Below are 21,790 nucleotides of genomic sequence, written 5' to 3'. Positions count from 1 at the left end.
GTAGAATCTAGGTAATGGATATATGATTGTTCACTGTATACTTATTTGAATTTTTCTGTATGAAGTTTTTCAAAATAAAATACTGGGGGAAAAGCCAGCTGCTCTCTCCGCTTCTCTTTCCCAGTTCAATTTTCCTTGCAACTGAACTCAGCTTGGCATTTCAAGACAACTTTAATGGCAGTTCATATCAAAATATGGATGAAGATAACCATTAAAAATTTTTTAGTCAGACTTGTCCTACCTTTAACTTTTTAGCTTAATGGGGTAATGGGGTTCCTTTTAAGATTGGGGGGCATGGAGAATAAAAGTCCCACTATTTAAAAGGAAATTGTTTCTCTCTCTCAGTGCTAGCATTTTAGGTATGCAGCCTGAATATAAAGGGTGTTTTCATGCTGGAAAAATACTTTAGGCAAAAGAAGCAGGCCATTTCCACTTGGGACATCCTTCTGGGTGAGCTTCCCTAAACTTTTCCTGCATTTTTGAAATTCAGATTCTAAGCTTTTTCAAACTTAAGTCAAGATTTTTTTACACAGAGGCCATATTTATATATGTTACATTTCTGAATGTTAGAATTTGGGGTGGGGATTAAAATTTTGGCTTAGTGGCAATGACAGCTTCAGTGAAGTTGGGACAGACTTCTTAGTAACAGGAAATGTAGCTATTTAAAAGGGAGACTAAAGGAGGACAACCCAAATATAATTAATAGGTAGTTTATTTTAATTGCAGTTCCCTCCCCACCCCTGGAAAAGAAGTGCAAGTAAATGTAACCTGTGTTGTGTGGAATTTTCTTGCTTTATATGGGATATAGAAACAAATTTTGCTCTTAACATAGATAGTCTATCAGATGGCACTTATAATCAGTGACTGTACACTTAACTAAAAGTTAATCTTAAAATGGACCATTTCAGTAATTGTTTCTAAATACTAAACTAAGCATGTATATTGGACAGATAATAGGATTTTCCTCAGTTAAGAGGGTTTGTTAGAAATCCTCAAAACATGAGTATTTGTTTTCTACATAAATTACTTCAAACTTCACTTTTTCATCAAAACTGCTTTTCACTGTTGTTTCAGTTTTTTTAGGTTATACCAAGGTTCAACCTTTCTTTAAAAAAAAGAGAAAGCTTGTATTGTTTGGCATAAAAGAAAAATATGTGCAGTTTAAAGAATTATCAAAAGGTTATTAGATACCCATGTAGTCACTCCCCAGAAAAAGAAGTAGAACATAACTAACCTTCCTTATAGAAAGCTTCCTTGTACCCTCTCTCTCCAGTTATTATCTTCTTCTTTCCCTGCAAAGTTAACCTGTATCCTGACTTAAGGTAACCATTTCCTTGTTTCTGCTGTTTAGCCACCTAATTTTGCAAGGGTAAGTTTGCAATTAGTAAAGCAGGAGATTTTGATATATTACAGTGGTTTTTAACCCTATGTGATACAGTACTCCACTTTTATATTTTGTAATGCTCCTTTTCATCATCCTGAAATGAAATTCAAATGCTGTGTAAAATTACCTACCAACATACATAATTCCATTTTTAATGCCCTAACTGTAACACAAAGGAGAAATAAAAAGAAAGTACATTTGTAATGAAATATTATTTCAGTGTGTAAGTGCTGGGCATGACTATACTGAAGACAATGAAGTAGTCAGATGCTGTGGCCTCACAACAAGTAATTTTGGGTTTAAGAGAAAACGAGTTATCTGAATAGGGTTGACTGGTTTTAACATTTTGAAATAAGGACAAAGTAAAATATCCATGTAGGTAGAATCTGAATGTGCACCTTCGATTGCTTGTTGATCAGTACAGACGTAGTAGTGATTCAAGTATTAGGAGTGACACTGGTGTTGGTAGAATACTTTTATGTAATGGTAACTTACTTTTTAAAGTTTTAGAGGGAAGAGAACAAATTTTTCCTGTTTCCTACAGTAGATGAATTTCTGGAAAAGAGATTTTTCACCAGCATGAATTGGAGGGGTAGTTGAAAACTTGGTAGGATAGGGGCATAGTACTTCATTGTATGGGTCTGCCCTGGTATTTGCAGAAAGGTCCAACATTCTTTTGTTCATCTTTTCCCCCCTATAATAGAACCACCCAATCATAGTGTCAGAGAAAAATTCTTTTTAGGGGCATATTACCCTGGAATTTCGATTTTGTTGTAGCACCTTCAGTAAATTATTTTCTGTTCATTTTTGAAGGTCTGTAAAAGTAAATTTCATTAGGTCTTTTCTAACTCGCAAGCTTCAGGGCTCCATGATACACCTCCTCTTGCCCCAACATAAACTGCCGTCTGACCCCTAATCCTCAAAAAAATTCAGTATAGAACTTTTGTAAGTATCTGCCTATGTATGTTTTTCTGGTTGTAGTGTTTAACTTCCACTGGATCCTTAAAGGATTCTGTGACCCATAAAATCAACCAGATGTTTCTTCCCAAAATTTCTTATAGGTAATTAAAAAAATCTGGTTATTCTTATGCTAATGTCATTAGTACTTGCTGTTTTTCCATTTTAATCAGGAAAATGGGCTCAGACTGAACTGTTGCTGGGAGCAACCCCTTTTGAGAGGTTTGGTTTGAACGGCACAAATGGAGCAGAAAATCTCAAATTCATTTATTAGATGGGTTTATTATAGGTAATTTTACATTTTATTGAAAAGGTTAACATACCCAGTTAAGAATTTTGTTTTAAATTGGTGGACTTAATTTCTTTTGACATATTGTCTTCTTTAGATGGTTTGCATTTTTATTTCATGAAAGACTACAATCTGTTATTGAAGATTTAAAAGCCCTACTGGGCAACTTAAAATTTAAATACTATTTCAGAATTCATGTTGATGAAAATTGAGTCATTTTCTAAATCAATTTACCTTATTTTGTGTAATTGGTATTTACTTTTAAAAATGAGGTTAATTTAAAAAACTGAATTTAAGTGGGGTTAATTTAAAAAACTGAATTTAAAACTTAAAAAGTCTTACATAATTTTTATAAAAATATAGGATTGTTCAAAATCCTCTATTTTGTGAAATGTTTCTTTTGTCATGTTAGCATGACACTTAAAAAATTCATTCTTGTTGCTAATGTTGAAGTTCTAGTTGAAATAGTCTTACAAAAACGTACACAATTTCGATTACTTTTAGCAATTTATGGACTTTGAAAATGTTAAGAAACGGAATCTGTGTCTTTAGGACTCCCTAGTTTTATAACGAAAGGGTATCTCGCCGCGACCCTCCTTACCCAGAATGACTCAGGAGACACGGGCCCACGCAAGAGACTTTATTATCTGAAAGAGAGAGTGGCTGCCCCAGAGGGAGGGGGGTGGAGAAAGAGAGAGAGAGGGAGCAGCGGGGCAGAGAGAGAGAGCAGCAGAGAGACAGATGGTGGTGGGGGGAGCAGCAGAGAGAGCAGTGGGACAGAGAGAGCAGCAGAGAGACAGAGTGGGCAGCAGCGTGGTGCCTTTTATTGTGGCGGATCCACTGGGCCTGTTGCTTTGGGAGAGGGTCGGGATGTTTAGAGATAAGGTGGAGTAAGCCCCAGGCAAGCCCAGGCATAATTCTCACTGGCTTATGTGCTTGGGACCATGGGACAAATGGAGGATAAATTACTATATTCTTACATTCCTCCCTTTTCTGTTTTATAAGTGGTAGAGGATTTGGGAAGGGGTGAAGGTTAGTCTTCAGTAACTGCTTCCTGCTGATTAGGGGCGATGAAGTCTATTTTGTATTGATGGGGGGTGTCCCTCAGATGAGCCCTTGGTCTGCAGTGGCGATTGCATTTTCCAGGTTCAATAAGGATCATCCTCTTTAGAGAGGGGTTGGTAATCCTGTAATATAAGCTGGTTAAAGGTTTGGTTAGAAATTTTTTGCATTTGGGCTGATTGCTATGTTTATATAGGGTGGCTGAATTAATAGCATTTTTTGGGACATATGTGTAGGCAGCAAAGCAACCTGTAGGGCAAAGGGAATCCTTGGTGGTGCACTCTTTTGGACAGTCTGAAAGAGAAGAAAGGGCTGGCATTGGGAAGTTAGGTCTGGTGAGAGAGTAAGTGTTGAGACCAGGGTTAATAATCTTGAAGCATGACGCATGCGGTTGTAAGGGAGGTCTTAGGACTCTGTGCTGGCAGGAACTTCTTCAGTGATGGGTAGAAGTGGAGATGAGCAGCGCGAAATGCCGGGAGTAAAAGGTCCCGTCAGGGTGGAGTAGGAACTTCTGAGAGATTTGGTGGGAGGGGAATAAGTTGAGACAAACGGTTTAAGGTGGGAGTTGTGTATCTAATGGGGAAGACCCTGGAGTTTAACTGCAGTTGCCGTGGAAATGATTACTGTGTATGGTCTTTGCCATTTGGGAGTCAGGGATGGTGTTGTTTGGTGTTTGGAATGGGCATGGTTTGGAGAAGTTTTTTCTTGTCTATGGTAATGGCTTTGTAGCCTGGGGAGAGCTGAACTCCCAGGTATGTGACTTGAGCGGCAGACAGCTGAACTTTGGAGGGTGAAACTCGATAGCCGTGTTCTGAGAGAAAGTTTACAAGGAGAATAGTATCCTGTTGAGAGGTTTGTAGGGAGGGACTGCACGGGAGGAGATCATCTACATATTGAAGAAGGGTGGAGCTTGAGACAGTAGGGGATTTGAGGTCTTGTGTTAGAGCCTGTCCAAAAAAGGTGGGGACTATCTCTAAAGCCTTGGGGAAGGACTTGTTAAGTGTTCTCTGAATATTAAAAATTAACTTAACATAAGGAATTTCCTGCCTTGATTTTTCTCTGGAATACTGGTGTCTTGGTCTGGGAGCATATCAGAAGGCTGCCTGCTCAGCTCCCAAGGTGGGCTGAGGTATTGTCTATTTGCTAAAGAATCCTGCCTTTTACTATGCCGTCTACAGCTGGGTCTGCATGCTAAGTTAGTTGCTCAGTTTGCAAAATTACCTCGTCAGATCTGAAGGAGGAAAGACATAGGCCTGGGCCTTTTAGTATGCTAAAGTGAATCTTATACATGATTACAAATGATTAGCATAATAAAACGTGCTACTCTTCTTTATCTGGGGAACATTAACTGATCTCACTGAAGAATGATTCTAGAACTTAAGGTTCAAACAGTTTTAGTAGGTGGATTTCCTAGCATGTGGTTACATTGCTCTGACTGTAAATATCCTGCCTTGCTTTCTCCAGAGGCTCTCACCTTATTCTAAGCATATGGTACCTGTCTCATTCCCCCCTCTACAGATAGAGACTGTGGCTGCTGCTAGGGAAAGGGGGCAACGACCGCTCTGGCTGCTTCATGCTGAGAGGGGGCGCAGTAAAGGGTGCAGCTAGGTCTCCATCACTGGTCAGTTGAGGGCCTCGGAAGGTTGGCGCTTCTATTCTGAGTTTCATTTCTATTACTATTTGCAGTTTTGTGGCTTCTAGGCAAGATAGAACAAATTCTTATTTGGTTAAGTTGCAACATCTGGAGTTGGATTTTCCATTCTGGAAGGACAAACTTGATGAGATTAAGAATGCATGGCTGAATATGAGAACTAGAAATATGAAGAGTCTAATTGAGAATCATAGCCAGGTATCATGGGGAAACTAGAATTCTGGATTGAGTTTACATCTCAATGACTAGTATTAGGATTTAGTATAGATAAGACTGTATTATTGAAACAATACTTTTCTCTAAAATCACCCTCATTTTATTAGAAGTAGCCAGATTAAGAAAATAATTAACAGTTGGCTTGATTATTTGCATAAGTGCAGCAAGAAGAGTAATTGATTACATGGGATCTTTTAAATGTGCTTTGCTGGAACTTTTTGTAAGGAATTTCAGATTGAACTTTTAAGGGCTTCTTGAGGCCAGAAAGCCAAGCCAGACTTGCCATCAGGTTGTGCCTGCAGTACCTGTAGATTTGGGTGAATTCCTCTCTTCTTGAGGTTCCCAAGACATTCCTGAGGTTCCTGCACTTGCCTGGAAGTGACCTTCCTTACTCACCTGGTAAGGCTGCTGGGAACTCTGTAAGCAAGGTACCAGGCTAGTTCTTCTAAGGGGCTTTGTTGGCTTTATAAAGTCAGTCTTAGTTCCTTAAAGCTGTTTGTTCATATCTGAGCTTACACACGTGTCCCTCAGGTATGACGTTCCAGTCAAAGCCTTGGTAATATAACCAGTGTTTTTAATTAGTCCTTTTACAAGGAAAGCAGATTCTTATTGAACTTGTGCAAATAAACATACTGCCATGAAATATAAAAATAGTCACTGAGAGTTTTAAAATTCTGGAGGGATCAGGTAGAAAGATAAAGTTTCAATTCTGCTTATAAAGGCAGTCATTTACTAAACTGTTGTCAGCTTAAGAGAAAAAGCTTAAAACACTTTATCAACAACATTTGAAACAAAAAGCCACAAAATTACCTTTTTTAGTTTACTTAATCCTATGTAACTAATACTTGCTCTGCTGAAATCTATTTTACTAGTTTAGGAGTAATAAAACAGTGAGTATAGATGACAAAAGACTTAGAAATGACAATGGTTAAAGATCTGATGAGAGCTTACTGTAAGACAGTTAGTTGTCATAGGGAAATTTGGAATCCAAACAGTCTAACAAAGTTTAGCATCATTCCCTGTGACAGTGCCTTCTAGGTAATTAAGCAGGTAAATAAGCCAAATTAACCAAATATGTTCTCCAATGAGAAAAAATTCCTCTGACATGTTCCAGGGGCCTTCTGGAAAATACCAGAGTGAACTAGAGGCAAAAAGCACCTTTTTGAATTTGATTTTGGGAAGCTGTTAAAAGTTTTAAGACACTTGCTTAAACAGTTACTCACATTTGACAAAGCTAAACTTCAGTTTAAGCACTTTTCTTTGAAAGATTTAACATACTGTCAACTTAAATGACTAGGTAAACTTAGGCAGCTGATAACCATAAGGACATGTCTGTTTCAGTTTAACTTAAATTAGCATTAATGCTTAATATCTTCTATTAGAATTTTCTGGAAATTTTAGAATGCCCAATTTTTACAAGCACTTGTCTTTAAATCAATTTTTATTAATACCACCCGGAGGTAGAAAAATATTTTTCATTTACACACTTAGACACAAACATACAGATTGAGATGTAATGATACAGTGAGAGGACAGACAGAGCTCCTGCCATGAGCCAGTAGGGGACAAGAGAGCCCGTGGTGGTACATTGTCTAGGAGTTTTATAGGCAGTTGAGGATATTTGGGAACATGAAAAAAGCTTAGGGGTGTGGACTTTAAGGCAAGTAGTAGGTGTTTAGGATTGCACGGGGGACAGAGAGAGGGCTTAGTTCAGAGGTAGGAGAAAGCCTGGATATATGGGATCCCTTTCTATTTGCCCGTACGCTCACAGAAGTTGTATAAGTTGCGGAGAATTTTAGGATCTAAAGAGCCATTGGGGGCCATTTAGACTGATTGTCTAAGGGATATTGTGGCCAGATCTCATTACAGTAACGAACAGGTTTGAGGTCTGGAGTTAGGTGGAGGGGCTTTAGATTAGTGAGTAAGCACCCTAGCGGTGAATCTGCGGGAATGGAGGGGCCAGATCCCATGGTGAGAACAAGACCGTTCAGAAGTCGCTGAGATGTCCCTGAGCGATTGAGAAGGTCGCGGAGAAGACCAGGCACAGTTAGGGGGTCGTCACCACCTCTAACTGTGGGGTCAAGGCGAAAACGCCGGGGAGGCTCGGTACCTGGTACCAGGAGTTTTTGAGTCGAGTACATATGTAGATAAAGGGAGACCGGGCCTCAGTGGATGAGGATTCTCACCATGGGGAGGCAGAGAAAGGTTGACTATGGGGATCAATCGTGACTCTGAAAGTCGTGGTTGGGGGTGCCCCTGTCCCAGAGGAGCCCTTGGGGGTGCCGGACACTCAGTGGTCACTTCCGAGGTTCCAAAGGGACATTTAAGTCGACCATGAAGGGGAGACTCACCAAATCGAAGGCCAGTGTTGGGCGAGAAGACGAGCGACCGGGGAAATGGACAGTGAGCCCGTGGAGGAGGATCGGGCAGTGAGGGTTCCCAAAGCAGCTCAGGTTCCCGGAGGAAGAGCAAAGTCAATGGGAGAACCTCATCCGAGTCACGGCACCAATGAAAGGGTATCTCTCCGCGACCCTCCTTACCCAGAATGACTCAGGAGACATGGGCCCACGCAAGAGACTTTATTATCTGAAAGAGAGAGTGGCTGCCCCAGAGGTGGGGGGTGGAGAAAGAGAGAGAGAGAGGGAGCAGCGGGACAGAGAGCAGAGAGCAGGGAGAAAGCAGCAGAGAGAGACAGAGACAGCGCAGCAGAGAGACAGACGGCGGTGGGGGGGAGAGCAGCAGAGAGAGCAGTGGGACAGAGAGAGCAGAGACAGAGAGAGTGGGCAGCAGCGTGGTGCCTTTTATTGTGGCGGATCCGCTGGGCCTGTTGCTTTGGGGGAGGGTCAGGATGTTTAGAAATAAGGTGGAGTAAGCCCCAGGCAAGCCCGGGCATAATTCTCACTGGCTTATGTGCTTGGGACCATAGGACAAATGGAAGATAAATTACTATATTCTTACAATTACTAGTTTAAAATGGATCTCTAGCCATTCATTTTGTGTATTCTGTAGCAAAATGGACAGAATGGAGTTTGCTCCTTTACTCCTCTGTGCCACCATGTGGTGGCATTGTTAACCAGCTGCTTGTAAAAAAAAAAAATGCAGGCAGTTGGGGTTGAAGTAGCAACAAAGGGTGTAAAATAATATACAAGTTGAATAATTACATCATAAATTTAAACAGGCTGTTCAAAAGATCATACTTCACATATATTTCTATATGTACTTTTGTTTCCCAAAAAACATGCATGCCTCTTTATTCAAATGACTATTTTAAATTAAATTTCTTCTCTGTAACTGGTTCTCTGACTTTATATTTTCTTCTAATATGCTCTCATTTCTGTCTCCTTCCTCTCATCTTACTTTCAAATCTTTGTTAGAAAATATTTTACAGCTCACAGACTTTAAGCATAAGATAAAATCATTTCACTTCTTAGGCCTTAAAATAAGTACCTTTTAATGGCCTTGCCTTTGAAGTCTGTTTCTTTTTCTCTGGTTGCCTTAAGCAGATCTGTATGTTTTCATCTCCACTCTTCTTCCTAACGCCTGTTTTTTCGTTTGTGTTTGTTCTCCTTCAAGCCTTTCTCTTAGATAATATCCAGTGTTCAACAAAATGGGAAGCTTTATCTGACAGAAGTGGAGAATTTTCTGAATCTGGGCTCCATATTTTAAGTATTTTTAAGTTTTAAAGGCATGCTATTCTCGTTTATTTAAATACAGTCTTTTTATAGTAGTTGTTTTTGATACCAACCTTCCTTTTTAAAAATACAACTTAAAACTGACTTTTGAAAACCATTTAAAATTGCTTTTGGACTAGTTAGGAGTATGTGGTTATTGCTTCTCTTTGGGACTAATTTTTAGGTTTATTTTCTCCAAAGTAATAGGTATTAATTTTATTGTCTGAATTAATTTGCATAATGTCTCACAGGCTTTTCTATAGCCAAGAGAAAAAATGACTGTAATCTTTCTTTCTCTTACCTTTAAAAAAAGTGAGGTATACTCGTTTAGGACTTAATTCAGCAGGACTGGATCCTTTCTGGTTATTTTGCAGTTTTATGTTGTTTGGGTGTATCACCAAAGCTCAAAAACTTTGTTATCTAGAGCATTTGACACAGTGCTTATATAATAAACACTTAACAAATATGTGAATAAATGAATGAATGAATCAATCAAATTTAATTGAGGTGAAGCAAGAGCATTATCGTTATTGTGTACAGTACCTTCATATAGAGAGATTTTTGCAGTTGCCTTAGTAAAATGAATTTGAAGATTGGCACTGGTTTGCTGATCACCAGAAAATCCTGATCTTTTCAGGCAAGAGCATACTGTAAATATAATTGTGGGCGTATTTCATAAATTGAAACTTTCAAAATAATTTCAATATTGTAGAAATAATAAATGTTTATGTAAAAATTCTGTTAAATATGTTAAGGAAGGAAAAAGAAAACTCACTTGATAAGTCTACCATGTGGAGAGAAGTTCTGTCATTTGGTATGTTTATGTACATAGACTTCAATACATATTTTAAACAGGTTCATTGAGGTTATATACATTGTTATTAATTCTTTTTATGTGTATGTGAATCCAGTTAAAATTTTTTCCCTGTTTCTGGTTTTTAAACCTTACAGGCCCCTTCACAGATGTAGTCACTACAAATCTTAAGTTGCGAAATCCATCGGATAGAAAAGTGTGTTTCAAAGTGAAGACTACAGCACCTCGTCGGTACTGTGTGAGGCCCAACAGTGGAATTATTGACCCAGGGTTGACTGTGACTGTTTCAGGTAGCAGATCATGTCCTGAATTTACACAATTTTGAATTTTGCCGTTTTATGATTATGTTTAATTTGGTTGTAATTGATAGGATTTCATCTGGAGGGAGAGTTTTTGAGTTATTTTGGCTTTAGCTTTAGTGATGTCCTTCTGTTATCTTACAGTATACAAACTATTGCAGAAAATTTCTCACCCTTGTGGTGGGGTATATTTGGTCAGTTTCTAAGCAGTTATTGTCAATTAAAACTTGTATTTTTATTCTTTATTTTTACAGCTCCCTACCACAGTCTTTGCCCTTATTATTTTATCTTTGAGATATTACATTATTTTTGTGATTGATTATTCTCATTCAGAGCTCTAGCTATTGTGTTAGATATTGCATGCAACTGCGGAAGAATTCTAAATCTTACACTTAAAAATGTACAATGACTTTTTTGCTGATTGTATCAGATTAGAATATTTCTTCCTTACATTGTAAATGCCAACAGTGGTCTGCACTTCAGTTTTATTATTTTTTGTGTTTACTTTGAGTTCAAGGTATATGCTTGGTTCCTTCCATATATGGATAGCTTCCTTCTGCTGTGGAGTCTGTGCTGGTGCCATGGTTAATGCCCTCTATACTTCCTTTCTTCCCTCAGACTTTACAAGACAGTACTCCTTAACAATGTCATCTAACATAGCTGAGAAATAGGAATCAAATGTGAGAGTGTATCTTACAGGAGAACCTCTCAGACTTAACAAAAGACCATTAACTCTCTCTACTTTCTAGCAGTAGTTCTCACCTCCCACTATGTGTCATAGTAACACGGGAGCAGGATCACATATGGGCCTCAGGTCTTAATCTCTAGAGGCATGGCATAGACATGTGTATGCTTTAAAAAAGCAAAGCATGTCTGGGTGATCCTGAAAAGTATTCCTAAAATGATGATAATTCTGTGTCAGTTCTCTGGTTTTCAAGTCCACAACAGATAAAAAAAATAACAAAATTATACAAAGAATGAGGGCCCAGACTCCATTAAGAGTATTGAGAAGTGGAACCTGACTGTACAGGAAGTAAAGGACAGACCTTATTCAGAGTTCTTGGTGACACTGAATTCTCCCTCAGGAGGAACAGCCCAAAACTCAGAGGTAGGAAGCCCTAGAAAAAGATGTTTTTAGTGAGTCTTGTAGTATTGTGGCCAGAGAGAAATGCTTTCATGTTTGTCCAAATTGTCAGTTCATTGGCAAGATCAGTGAAAATAAGACAATAAGGCAATGACTATGTGCATTCTGGTTGTTGAAACAAGACAATTAAGCAATGAGTGTATGTGTGTTCTGGAAGTTGCTCTCTAAATCTTTAAGTCTGTAGCTAAATTGGAAGAAGATAGAATTACTTCTATCCACATAGTTAAAATTTTTATCACTAGGAACCCCTAAAAATATTCAGAATGACTTTTGCCTTGCGGGTTCTAGATGGCTGAAGCATTTTACTGTATTAATGTTTCTAAAGAGAATTTGTATTTTTCAAAGTACCTCCTCACATAGGAAACGCCAGACACTAGTTACTATTTGCATTGCATGCCCTCAGATTCCTGTCTTCCAGTTAGAACTTATTGGCTCTTCAGTTTTTAGCACAGCACCCACCTTTCCATGTAAGGAGTCACTCCAAATGCACTTTCTCCAGCAATTTCCCCTGGTTGAGTCTGTGTTACATGCTTATTTCTTTTTTTCCTTTCTTCCTTTAGCGCTTGGTTTTGAGGATTTATTCTTTTAATTTGACATATTTATACATATATTTTAAGATTGTGTTCCTCTTGGTATATAGTCTGCAGCCTTAGAGTATGACTGTCATGTCACAACGACATTTTAAGTTTTCTTTTTATCTAGTTTCTAGTGATTATGATTAGCCTACAGTGATTACTCAGTAAAGGGTGTTAATGGAAATTTAGTGTGTTTTGTCTGAATTTTGAGGCATTTATCCTGTGCATTTTCTGTTGCTATGTATCTGGTCCTTTAAAACATTATTTTTAAGCATGATGGGAGTTAGTGACCTTTCAGACATACCTTAGAAATAAGATTTTCTTATGTAATTGGTATTTCTTGCATTTATTTAATTGCACTTGTCTTTTTGAAAGTGTTGACATACATATATGTAAGATATATATAGCATAGAAATCTATGAGGGGAATAATTTATATAGTACCATGTATGTATTTTGTATAATTTTTTATCTTTTTATAGTTTGTTAATAGATTTATATTACATAATTTAGCATGACTTACAATCACATGGGGTTTCTTAAACCCTCTTACAGGCTACTGAAAATCACAAATGTTTAGGAAATAATTTGAGTATAATAGGATGCTAGAAGAGTTGTAGAAATCACAGGGCTGTATATACTGTTTCCTCATATACTTTCTTAGAATCAGATTTAAACAAATTGATAAACTCTTCCTGAATAGGTGTTTACTTAAAGTCTTATTTTTGAAAATTAGAACACTAATGTATGATATTGAGTTTTTAAGCTACTTTAGAATTTCTCCTTTAAATATCCCAGTTGTCATCTAATTTTGAGACATTATCACTAAATACTAACATGAAACCTAACTTTAAAACTTGTTTTAATAGGCATTTTACTAGATTTAATCTGAGTTTATATACATGTATTATAATAATGTTGGCAAAGTTTTGAAAAATTCCCCAAACTTAAGTTTAGAGGGGACAATCACAGACTCATATATTTATTTTTTTGAATAGCCATTTGTTTATTTTGTGGGTTAAGGCTTTAGCAAATTAGGTGGATAATTTAAAAATAACTGGAAACTGTAAAGTTTGTTCTGGATCCTTAAAATAAATAATCCAGTGTTAGACTTCTTGAATCCATCCTGGTTTTCTTCAAATTTGTATATTAGTGACTGAGATAATAGGAATAGGAAGCAAGCAAATGCAGAAGACAAAGTAATGTGTCCTTTCTTCTTCTTTAGTAATGCTACAGCCATTTGACTATGATCCCAATGAGAAGAGTAAACACAAGTTTATGGTACAGACAATTTTTGCTCCACCAAACACTTCAGATATGGAAGCTGTGGTAAGTATAGAAGTTGAACAGTATTTATTTTGGGGAATTTTTTTTTGAACTTTGGGTTTTGTTTAGTTCTCATTTGAGAAACCTAATTTTTAAGATTAAAAAGAATCTTCATTATAGATAATCCTGACTTAATTTCAAGAATGAAAGAAATTTAAAATAGTATTTCTTAGAAACAATTTAGAAGTGCTCTAAGAAGAAAGTCCTGTTGTCTCTAGATACATTGGTGTGATTTTAACAGATGGTGATGGCAACTTTTTTCAGGTTTATATAAAAAAAGTTCTGTGGCATTGCCAGATAACGATAGCTGGGTAATCAGTATGTATTTGTCAAGATCATACCGCCTATGTTTCATGTTTGGTTTTGTTTGTTTTTAGTGGAAAGAGGCAAAACCTGATGAATTAATGGATTCTAAATTGAGATGTGTATTTGAAATGCCCAATGAAAATGATAAATTGGTAAGTAAGAAAATTAGAAGCCGTCTCAGTTACTTTGAGATTAATTTTGCTTCTGTTTTTGGCCTTTGTTGGGTGTGTGATTAATACTATTCTACTTTATAAGACTAAGAACTTATTTGTGTTTAAAAAAACTTGGTCTGTTTTCATTTTATAACATTTTGTTCATTCAAGGAGAAATATTTTAAGATACAAGGTGCATGATGGAGAAGAAAGAACCGTTGAATTCTACCTTATTTTTGCCACTGAAACACTTCAGGTCCTTTTTTAAAATGAGACATGTATACATTATTATAATTAAATAAAAGGCATAAACTACTTTTCAACAGTTGCATACCAGTAGTCTGGGGATAAAAGATTTAATTTACATTGACAAGCAGCTTATTCTAGGCTTGCTGTTCTAGGTATTTTGCTCACTATTGATTTTGGTCAAAATCCATCTGTTTTTTTTCATTAGTAAATAATTGTTGCTTTTTGACTAGTGGACAAATACAGTTTTGGGGGACAGGGATGTATGTATGCAGTTTAAAAAGTAGTCTCTGACTATAAAATGGGGTGTGATCACTTTCCCTATTGCCTTTCTGAAATGTAAATTTGAATCTTTGTGGTATGTAGGAGGGACGTGAAAGGTAAATAGGTTTTTTGTGATACATAATAATAGGGATAAATCGGATTGTTTAACACAATTAGGTTACAGTCTGATATGACTATTGCAATGATCTGAAGGCCATTTGCCCTACTGAAAAGTAAACTTTCAAATTAAATACACAGGCTCAGTTAGGATAAGCTCGAATGAAAAAGTCCGTGAATGGTAATTAGGTGTTGGCTGAATGATTTATTGTATTTTTTAATGCCTTTTTAAAGGGATTTTGAGACCAGAAACAGCACATGTGATGAATGCACATATTTTTACTGGAAAATTAGAGTTCAATGGCATGTTTTTGCTTCCCAGTTGAAATTTACTTTCTCTTTTGCCTAGGCTGTCAGGAAGCTAATAGCTTGTATAGCTCTTATTATTGGAACCAAGAAAACAGAATAGCACATTGTCTGGGTCAACTAATTTTTTTCTTTCAAGTTTTATTGAAACATAATTGAGATGGCACTATATATGTTTAAAGGTGTACAACATAATGACTTGAGTTACCTATATTGTGAAATGATTACCACAATAAGTTTAGTTTAAATAGTTTTTTTCCATGTGCTGAAAACTTTTCAGAATTTATTGCCTTAATTGCTTTCAAGTACATCATACAACCATGTTAATTATAGTCATTGTGCTACACATTACATCTCCAGGACTTACTTATCCTGTAATTGGAAGTTTAAACCTTTTAACCACCTTCATCCAGTTCTCCACCTCACTACCCATCTCTTCTGATAACCACAAATCTGATCTCTTTCTCTGAGTTTTGTTCTTAAAGAGTTAACATACAAGTGAGATCATATGGTGTTTGTCTTTCTCTGTCTGACTTACTTTACTTAGCATAATGCCCTCAAGGTCCATCCATGTTGTCACAAACAGCTGGGATATTCTTCCTTTTTTATGGCCGAATAATATTCCACAGTATATGCCACTTATATATTCCGTATATACCACAACTTCTTTATTCATCCGTTGATGGACACTTAGGTTGTTCCATGTCTTGGCTATCATAAATAATGGTGCAGTGAGCATGGGGGTACAGATACCTTTTTAAGTTTTGTTACCTTTGGATATATTCCCAGAATTGGTGTTGAGTGGAATAAGGGTTGACTTATTTTAAAAACACATTTGGGTATTTTCTCACTTAGAGTCTTAAATCATTTTTTACAATTATTCAGTAAACACAGAGCTGACTGCCTTTCATCTGGGCTTCTATTATGTTATAGATAGCATATAATTTGACATTATAATCTGAAGAAGACTGGAACTGAAACATTTGATACTGCAAAGAGTGGCTCCCATTCCTGTGGAAACTAAACCAGAAATTGATGGAAATGATATGGCTATGATAGTTGAGCCTAGCCATTTTAAGACCTAGAGGAGAGTAGCTGGTATAACTACATATAGGTATATATATAGCCCATAGTAATCCAAAAAATGGTTTTGGATCTGCTAAAGGCTTGAACAAATACTGAAAGTAGTTTCCACAGAGTTCCACATCATGGAGCTACTAGCAGAAGCCACTAGCAAAAAGCCCTGGAACTTTTTCATAGCAGGTATTGGTAAACCAAAGTCTGTTCATTAATTACAAAGTACTCAAGTGAGTATCTGATTTTGAGCCTAGGTGAACTAGCTGTGGAATGTATTTCCTCTAACTGAGTTATTTGGACTTGTGGTATAGTTACTATTGACCAATTGTAAGGAATATTAGTCAGATAATTAATGACTTCTGACATTTTATTTTGAAAACGTTAAACACTTAGAAAAGTAGACAATACAACAAACCCCTGTAAACCCAGGACCAGCTTTAACAATGACCAGTTTGTGGTTCATCTTAACTCATCTAAACCCCACCACTTCCCATCTCACATATTGTTTTAAAGCAAATCCCAGACATAGTATAATTTCATCTGTGACTATTAATGTATATATCATTCAAAGGTAAGTACTTTTTAAAAAGGGAGAAAAAGAGCTTAAGGGTAGTACTATCATTAAATCTTTAAGACCTTAAGACCTTATATCATTAACATCAAACAATATGGGCAGCTTTCAAATTTGTCTCACAGATGTCATTTAAAATTTTTTTGCAGTTTGAATTAAGATGAAAATAAAGTAGTCCAATTACTGCTGTTGGATGATATGTTTCTTAAAACTCTTAATTTTTAGATCCCTCTCTGTTTTTCTTTTGCCAGTTATTTATGAAAGAAGGGGTTTGTCCTGTAGACTTTTATCCCCAGACTAGATTGTATCCTTGTTGTGTCAGTTAACTTTTCTTCTCTCTGCTACACCCTAAGGGGCTTGATTAAATTTTGATTTATTTTTGCTGGTGGGATAGAGACAAGATTGTTTTGTTAGGTGGTGATAAATTCTCTAAAGGAGGCACATAATGTCTGGTTGTTTTTTTGTGAAGTTAGCAACCATTGGTGTGCAATATACAGATGAGTGGTTCCCAGCCAGGGGTAATTTTGTCCCCAGAAGACCTTTGTTAATCTCTGGAGATGTGTTTGGCCTTCACAGCCAGGGAGGGATGCTACAGTATCTAGTGGGTAGAGACCAGGGATGCTGCTCAGCTTCCTACTATGCACAGGATAGCCCCCCACAAGAAAGAATTATCCGGCCCAAAGTGTCAATAAAGTTGAAATGGAGAACATATGGTTTAAGTCCATTGATTCATTTGAAGTTGCACAATGGTGACCTTGTGTCATTCTTACAATGGGCTCAGCTAGTGTTTGGCTGTTCATTTAATGGTGGAGTTTATAAAGAACGGATGTCTTTCTCTCTAGTTACAGGCTTTCAAAAAATGAGTTTTACACAAATATCCCTCTGATACTACATAAAATTAACCAGCCTCTCTCTCCCTCCCTTCTTCCTCTTTCCCTATCTCTCTCCCTTTTCTGCATTGTTATAAACCTGTGGACTTAATCATATTTGTTTTTCAGCTGCTCAGATTGGCTAGTAGGAGCCTCTTCAAGTTGGTTCCTTAGTTCTTTTACCTTAGTCTTAAGTCATTTTCTTGATGTCTATTATAGCAGGATATATCTAGGTGCAGACTTGGAGTCAGCCATTTATTTCAAGAAGCTATGGGTTTTTTCAGTGGGAGATAGTAATTCAAGACCACAGTCTGGGCACTGGGGTTAGAAAATGATTTTTAGTTTTGTCAGAATTTCCATCAAATTATTCTTTTGGCCAAGATTAGAATGGAGTCCTGATTGTTACTTGAAGGTACTTCTTCAAATGGTTAAGTATGGATGGCACAATGATGTTAGCAGCCCATAGGATGATGCATATAGTTTTATTTCTGATGGAAGTGATAGCATTTTATGGTTGGGTCTGTTCTTGAAGATCTTGGATGACTCAAAATATGTAAAATCCAACACTGACCTTGAGAAGAATGGGCAGGTATTCTGAACCAGCTGAAGTGCTGTTTCGATACAGCCACTCATATGGCTCACTAGCTTTGCCATTGTTTGTTGATGGATATTTTTAAGTGTTTGGAATTCGTATTTCAGGTTTTGCACATAAAATGAGATTTCTAATATTTTAATATGTCAGTATTTCAAATTTATAATTCACAAGTACAAAAAATTGTGTCTATATATATAGCCTAGAGGTGGGCTTACTTGATTAATGTGCATGTTAAAGAGGTGGCCTGGAACACGGTGTATTTTTATGAGGCAGTATTTCCCCAAGTGTTTGAAGGGTTCTGTGGTCAAAGGAGTTTGGAAAAATGCTACATGTAGATGCTGTGTCTACCAATAAACATGCTGCACGTTTGCATATTAAGGGCCCTGAATAAAGGAAATATGTTTAACCCAGTGTTTCTTCCTTATTTAATATAACGTGATATATTTCTCATGGAATAGTTGGTGTTCTGTGAAATACACTTTTGGAAACACTGTTATTACTGCTTAACTCATTCTTGTGCTACTAACCTACAGTTTCTACAAGAAATCTTAATTACTGAGAGATGTATTTAAATTGAGTGCAATCTGGCATAGACCCAGTTTCATCAGAGTCCTTTATAGAAAATATGAAATCTCAAAGTGTTAACTTGGTTAATAATAGTACAAAATATGTAAAAAAAACTTTTATTGTAACAATAATGAAGCCTTTATTTATATGCATATAGAACACCTCATTTTTAACACTTAAGTCATGTGGTAATAGGACTCTGTTGATACTTGTATTTTGAGCTATTTCCAGTTCAGTGTTGTTTGCAGATGGAGTTGATAAAATTGGTTAAAAAACGTAGTATCTTTGACATTTAGTTTCTTTCTAATATCCATAGATAAAATTACTTACCAATGTTTTTCTGTATGTTTACTTTCAATTTAGTATGAAACTTGTCTGGTAGGAAATCAGGGCATTATTGGGTAGTGTATGCCTAGATAAAGTTTTATTTGTTTACTGTGGCTAAATTGATAAAATGCTGCATGAAGCTGAATCCTGGCTTACACTAATAGATTAAAGATGACACTTCCTTATTCAAGGAGAATATATTTCTAATGTACAAGATTAGCAAAAATATTATGAAAACTTACATTTGTAATGTATATTTTAAAAAGTACAGAGTGCAAGATATGTTTTTTGGGTTATAGTTGTGATGTATAGTGAATTTGAGATCACTTGATCCTTTATTCTTTTTTTAGTTTGTTAATATGTTATAAAAAAGCATGTCAGTGTAAGCAAAATTTAGTTTTTGAAGTTGCTGGTGACATTTTCAAATTTAATGAACAGCTCTCTTCAGATGGCGTATATACTTTGTATCAGTGTACAGGGCAGTGGAGAAGTCCATGTTCAGTTGGTCCCTGTACATTTACTTTAAAGAATTGATCATCAGAATTTGTGATCTTTAGTAGGCAACTTAGAAGAATTTGGGTTGTTATTACCCAAAGCAATAGATACCACAGTAGCTATTATAGTTGATACTTTTGAAGTTGGTGTAGACAGCAGGTCTTAAACTTTGTGATGTTAATTAAGTTTTTCTTATGTTAACCACCCCATCTCACTCTGTAACTCCTCCCAGCTCCTCATCCACCTTCCTGTACCTCCCAGAGAGAAGTGGACACATTTAATTTAAGTACATTATGTAAGCACACCTCACATGTTCTTGAGGATCTGGGTCTTTTTAGGTATGTTGTTCTTGGGCATTCACATTTTTAAAAGCAGTGGGAAAAAATGGTATGTTGTTATTGTGTTGATTTCTTTTTTAGGACCTTGATACTGAATATGTAAGTAAGAAAATTAAAGTTCTGTGGTCATCTTATATGATAAAAAAGGTGCCTAGAAATCTAGTAGTTGAGTTTATGTTTTTTTTATTGTAATTTAAAGAAATCTTTTTTTGTAGGATAGATAATTCTGATATATTTGGACCATCATAAGTGTGTGGGGCATCTTTTTGGGAAATGGTCCTCTGATTAGGATTATAGAGAGGCCTGAGAATCTAGGAACCCTTTTATTTTAGAATAAATAGAGGTACTGCTATAATAGTTATTCCTGGACAAGAAGCATTAACTAATACTGTCCTTAAGCATGCTAAAATGTGTGGTCACCCAGTCCTAGGGAACAGCAGGTCTTCTACTGAATATATTTCAGTAAGTTAATGGCCCATAGAGTCTTCAGTTGAGTTCTTTTCAGTGCTCATACTGGAACCATTCAGCATGTTCCTTGGGTTGTTGATAGTTGGAAGCAGATAATGCTAAAACATTGACTGTATTTTACAAAGTAGGGTTCTCTGAATTATTAGCTCTTTTTATTAACTCTTTATTAGGAAATCTAATGTCCAGTTAGTGATAGTGTTTTTTCAGGATTGAATGCAGTATTAATTAACTTGTTATTTATGATGTTTTATCACTTATTCAGTACTTTGTGTTCAGTTAAAAAATTTTTTTGGTTTGAGGCTTCCCAACTCTTACCCCCTTCATCTAACATCTGTTAACATATTACCTTGCAAAAAATTCTGATTTGTCTTAATGAATGAAGACTGATGGGCTGCCAAGAACAGGGAATTTGGGAGTCTTATGTATAAAAACATTTTATGATTAAATGTACATTATTTTCTGTTGAGACAACAGATTGGGGACAGGTGCATTATTAAAGTAAGATGGAGTTCTCTTGGTTATATGACCTAATATCAATAAGTATTATTTCAGAGTGTTTCAACTTTTTTATTGTAATACATTTTTATCTGTATTAAAGGGATTTTAGAAGATTGCAACTCTGGAGATAATGATATATGAGAATGTAGTATACGTCATTAAGTTTATTGCTGCTGGAAGGTGTGTGTGTGTGTTTTGCGCAGAGTGTTGTTGAGTGCAGGAGAAGTTTATAAATCATTGCGATTTTTGAACCTCGGGGAAAAAATTACTTTAAAGTTGTTCAGGTTGAGTGTTATCAAAGGTAAAAAAAAATGAAGTGCTTATTGTTCAGATATTGCTAAGTATTGATTAGTAACAAAAATGAAGAGTCAAAAAGAAGATACTAATTTTATGACAATATGAGGCTAACAAATTTAATAATGTTTATACATTTAATTAGTGAACATGCAAGTTGATCATAGCTAATTTTGGGGAATACTGTAAAACTAGTTCAGAAATCTTTGTAATTTAATCATATTTCTTCAACATAGCTATTATTATTACTCTTATAATGTTATGCATAACACATTTTTATAGAATAAAATGTGTGTTTTAGAGCCTAATGATTTCTGTTAGTCATTCCCATTCTCCTACCATGCAGGAGAAATCAGCTTGAAGCGAATCTGAGACTGTTTCCCATGCCACCTCAGGGTGTAATTCCACCAGGGATTGCTCTGCCTGTCACTTCAGTGAGGAGCAACAATAATAGCACAGTTCCAACACCTGCCAGTTGAGTCCCAGGGGACTCAATGTGTTGAAACAGGAAAAGCAGGTTTGTTTTAGGGAGCTAGTAGCCTTAGGAGTCTATACTAGTGTTACTGGTGGTCGTAATGTAGTTACCTAACACATACATAATGTGAGTATGTTATGTGAGGTATAGAATCGCAGTTTACAGTTGTGTTTAAAATTACAGTAGAACCACAAATTACTTAAAAACAATGTGCACAAACTAGTCTCCGTTTTATAAAAACAAATTCAACACTTACTAAAATCTCAGTAGTGAGCAGGACAAATGTAAGTCTGAACATATTATGAAGTTGGTATAATATTTTATATCACTGAGATTTTGGGACCATGCTCTAAAAACAGAGTTAAGAGATTATTTGAATCAACTAGCAGCATACCAGTAAACGTAGGACCTGGTAAACATTGCTGTTCAGACAAGGAT

The 21,790-nt window shown here is 36.3% G+C and overlaps 1 protein-coding gene across 1 annotated transcript in view; it reads left to right on the top strand.

Annotated features, from left to right (window-relative positions):
* Nucleotides 1–21,790, top strand: part of VAPA (VAMP associated protein A) — a 49,129-nt gene that overhangs the window by 13,429 nt on the left and 13,910 nt on the right. The window contains exons 2-4 of the mRNA XM_036880680.2: nt 10,182–10,334; nt 13,287–13,390; nt 13,765–13,845. Of these exons, the coding sequence (XP_036736575.1) occupies nt 10,182–10,334; nt 13,287–13,390; nt 13,765–13,845 (338 nt within the window). The remainder of the gene's footprint in view (nt 1–10,181; nt 10,335–13,286; nt 13,391–13,764; nt 13,846–21,790) is intronic.

Source organism: Manis pentadactyla, chromosome 6 (assembly GCF_030020395.1).
Source record: "Manis pentadactyla isolate mManPen7 chromosome 6, mManPen7.hap1, whole genome shotgun sequence".
In the NCBI taxonomy this organism is placed as follows: Eukaryota; Metazoa; Chordata; class Mammalia; order Pholidota; family Manidae; genus Manis; species Manis pentadactyla.
This window is presented reverse-complemented; position numbering and strand designations above follow the sequence as displayed.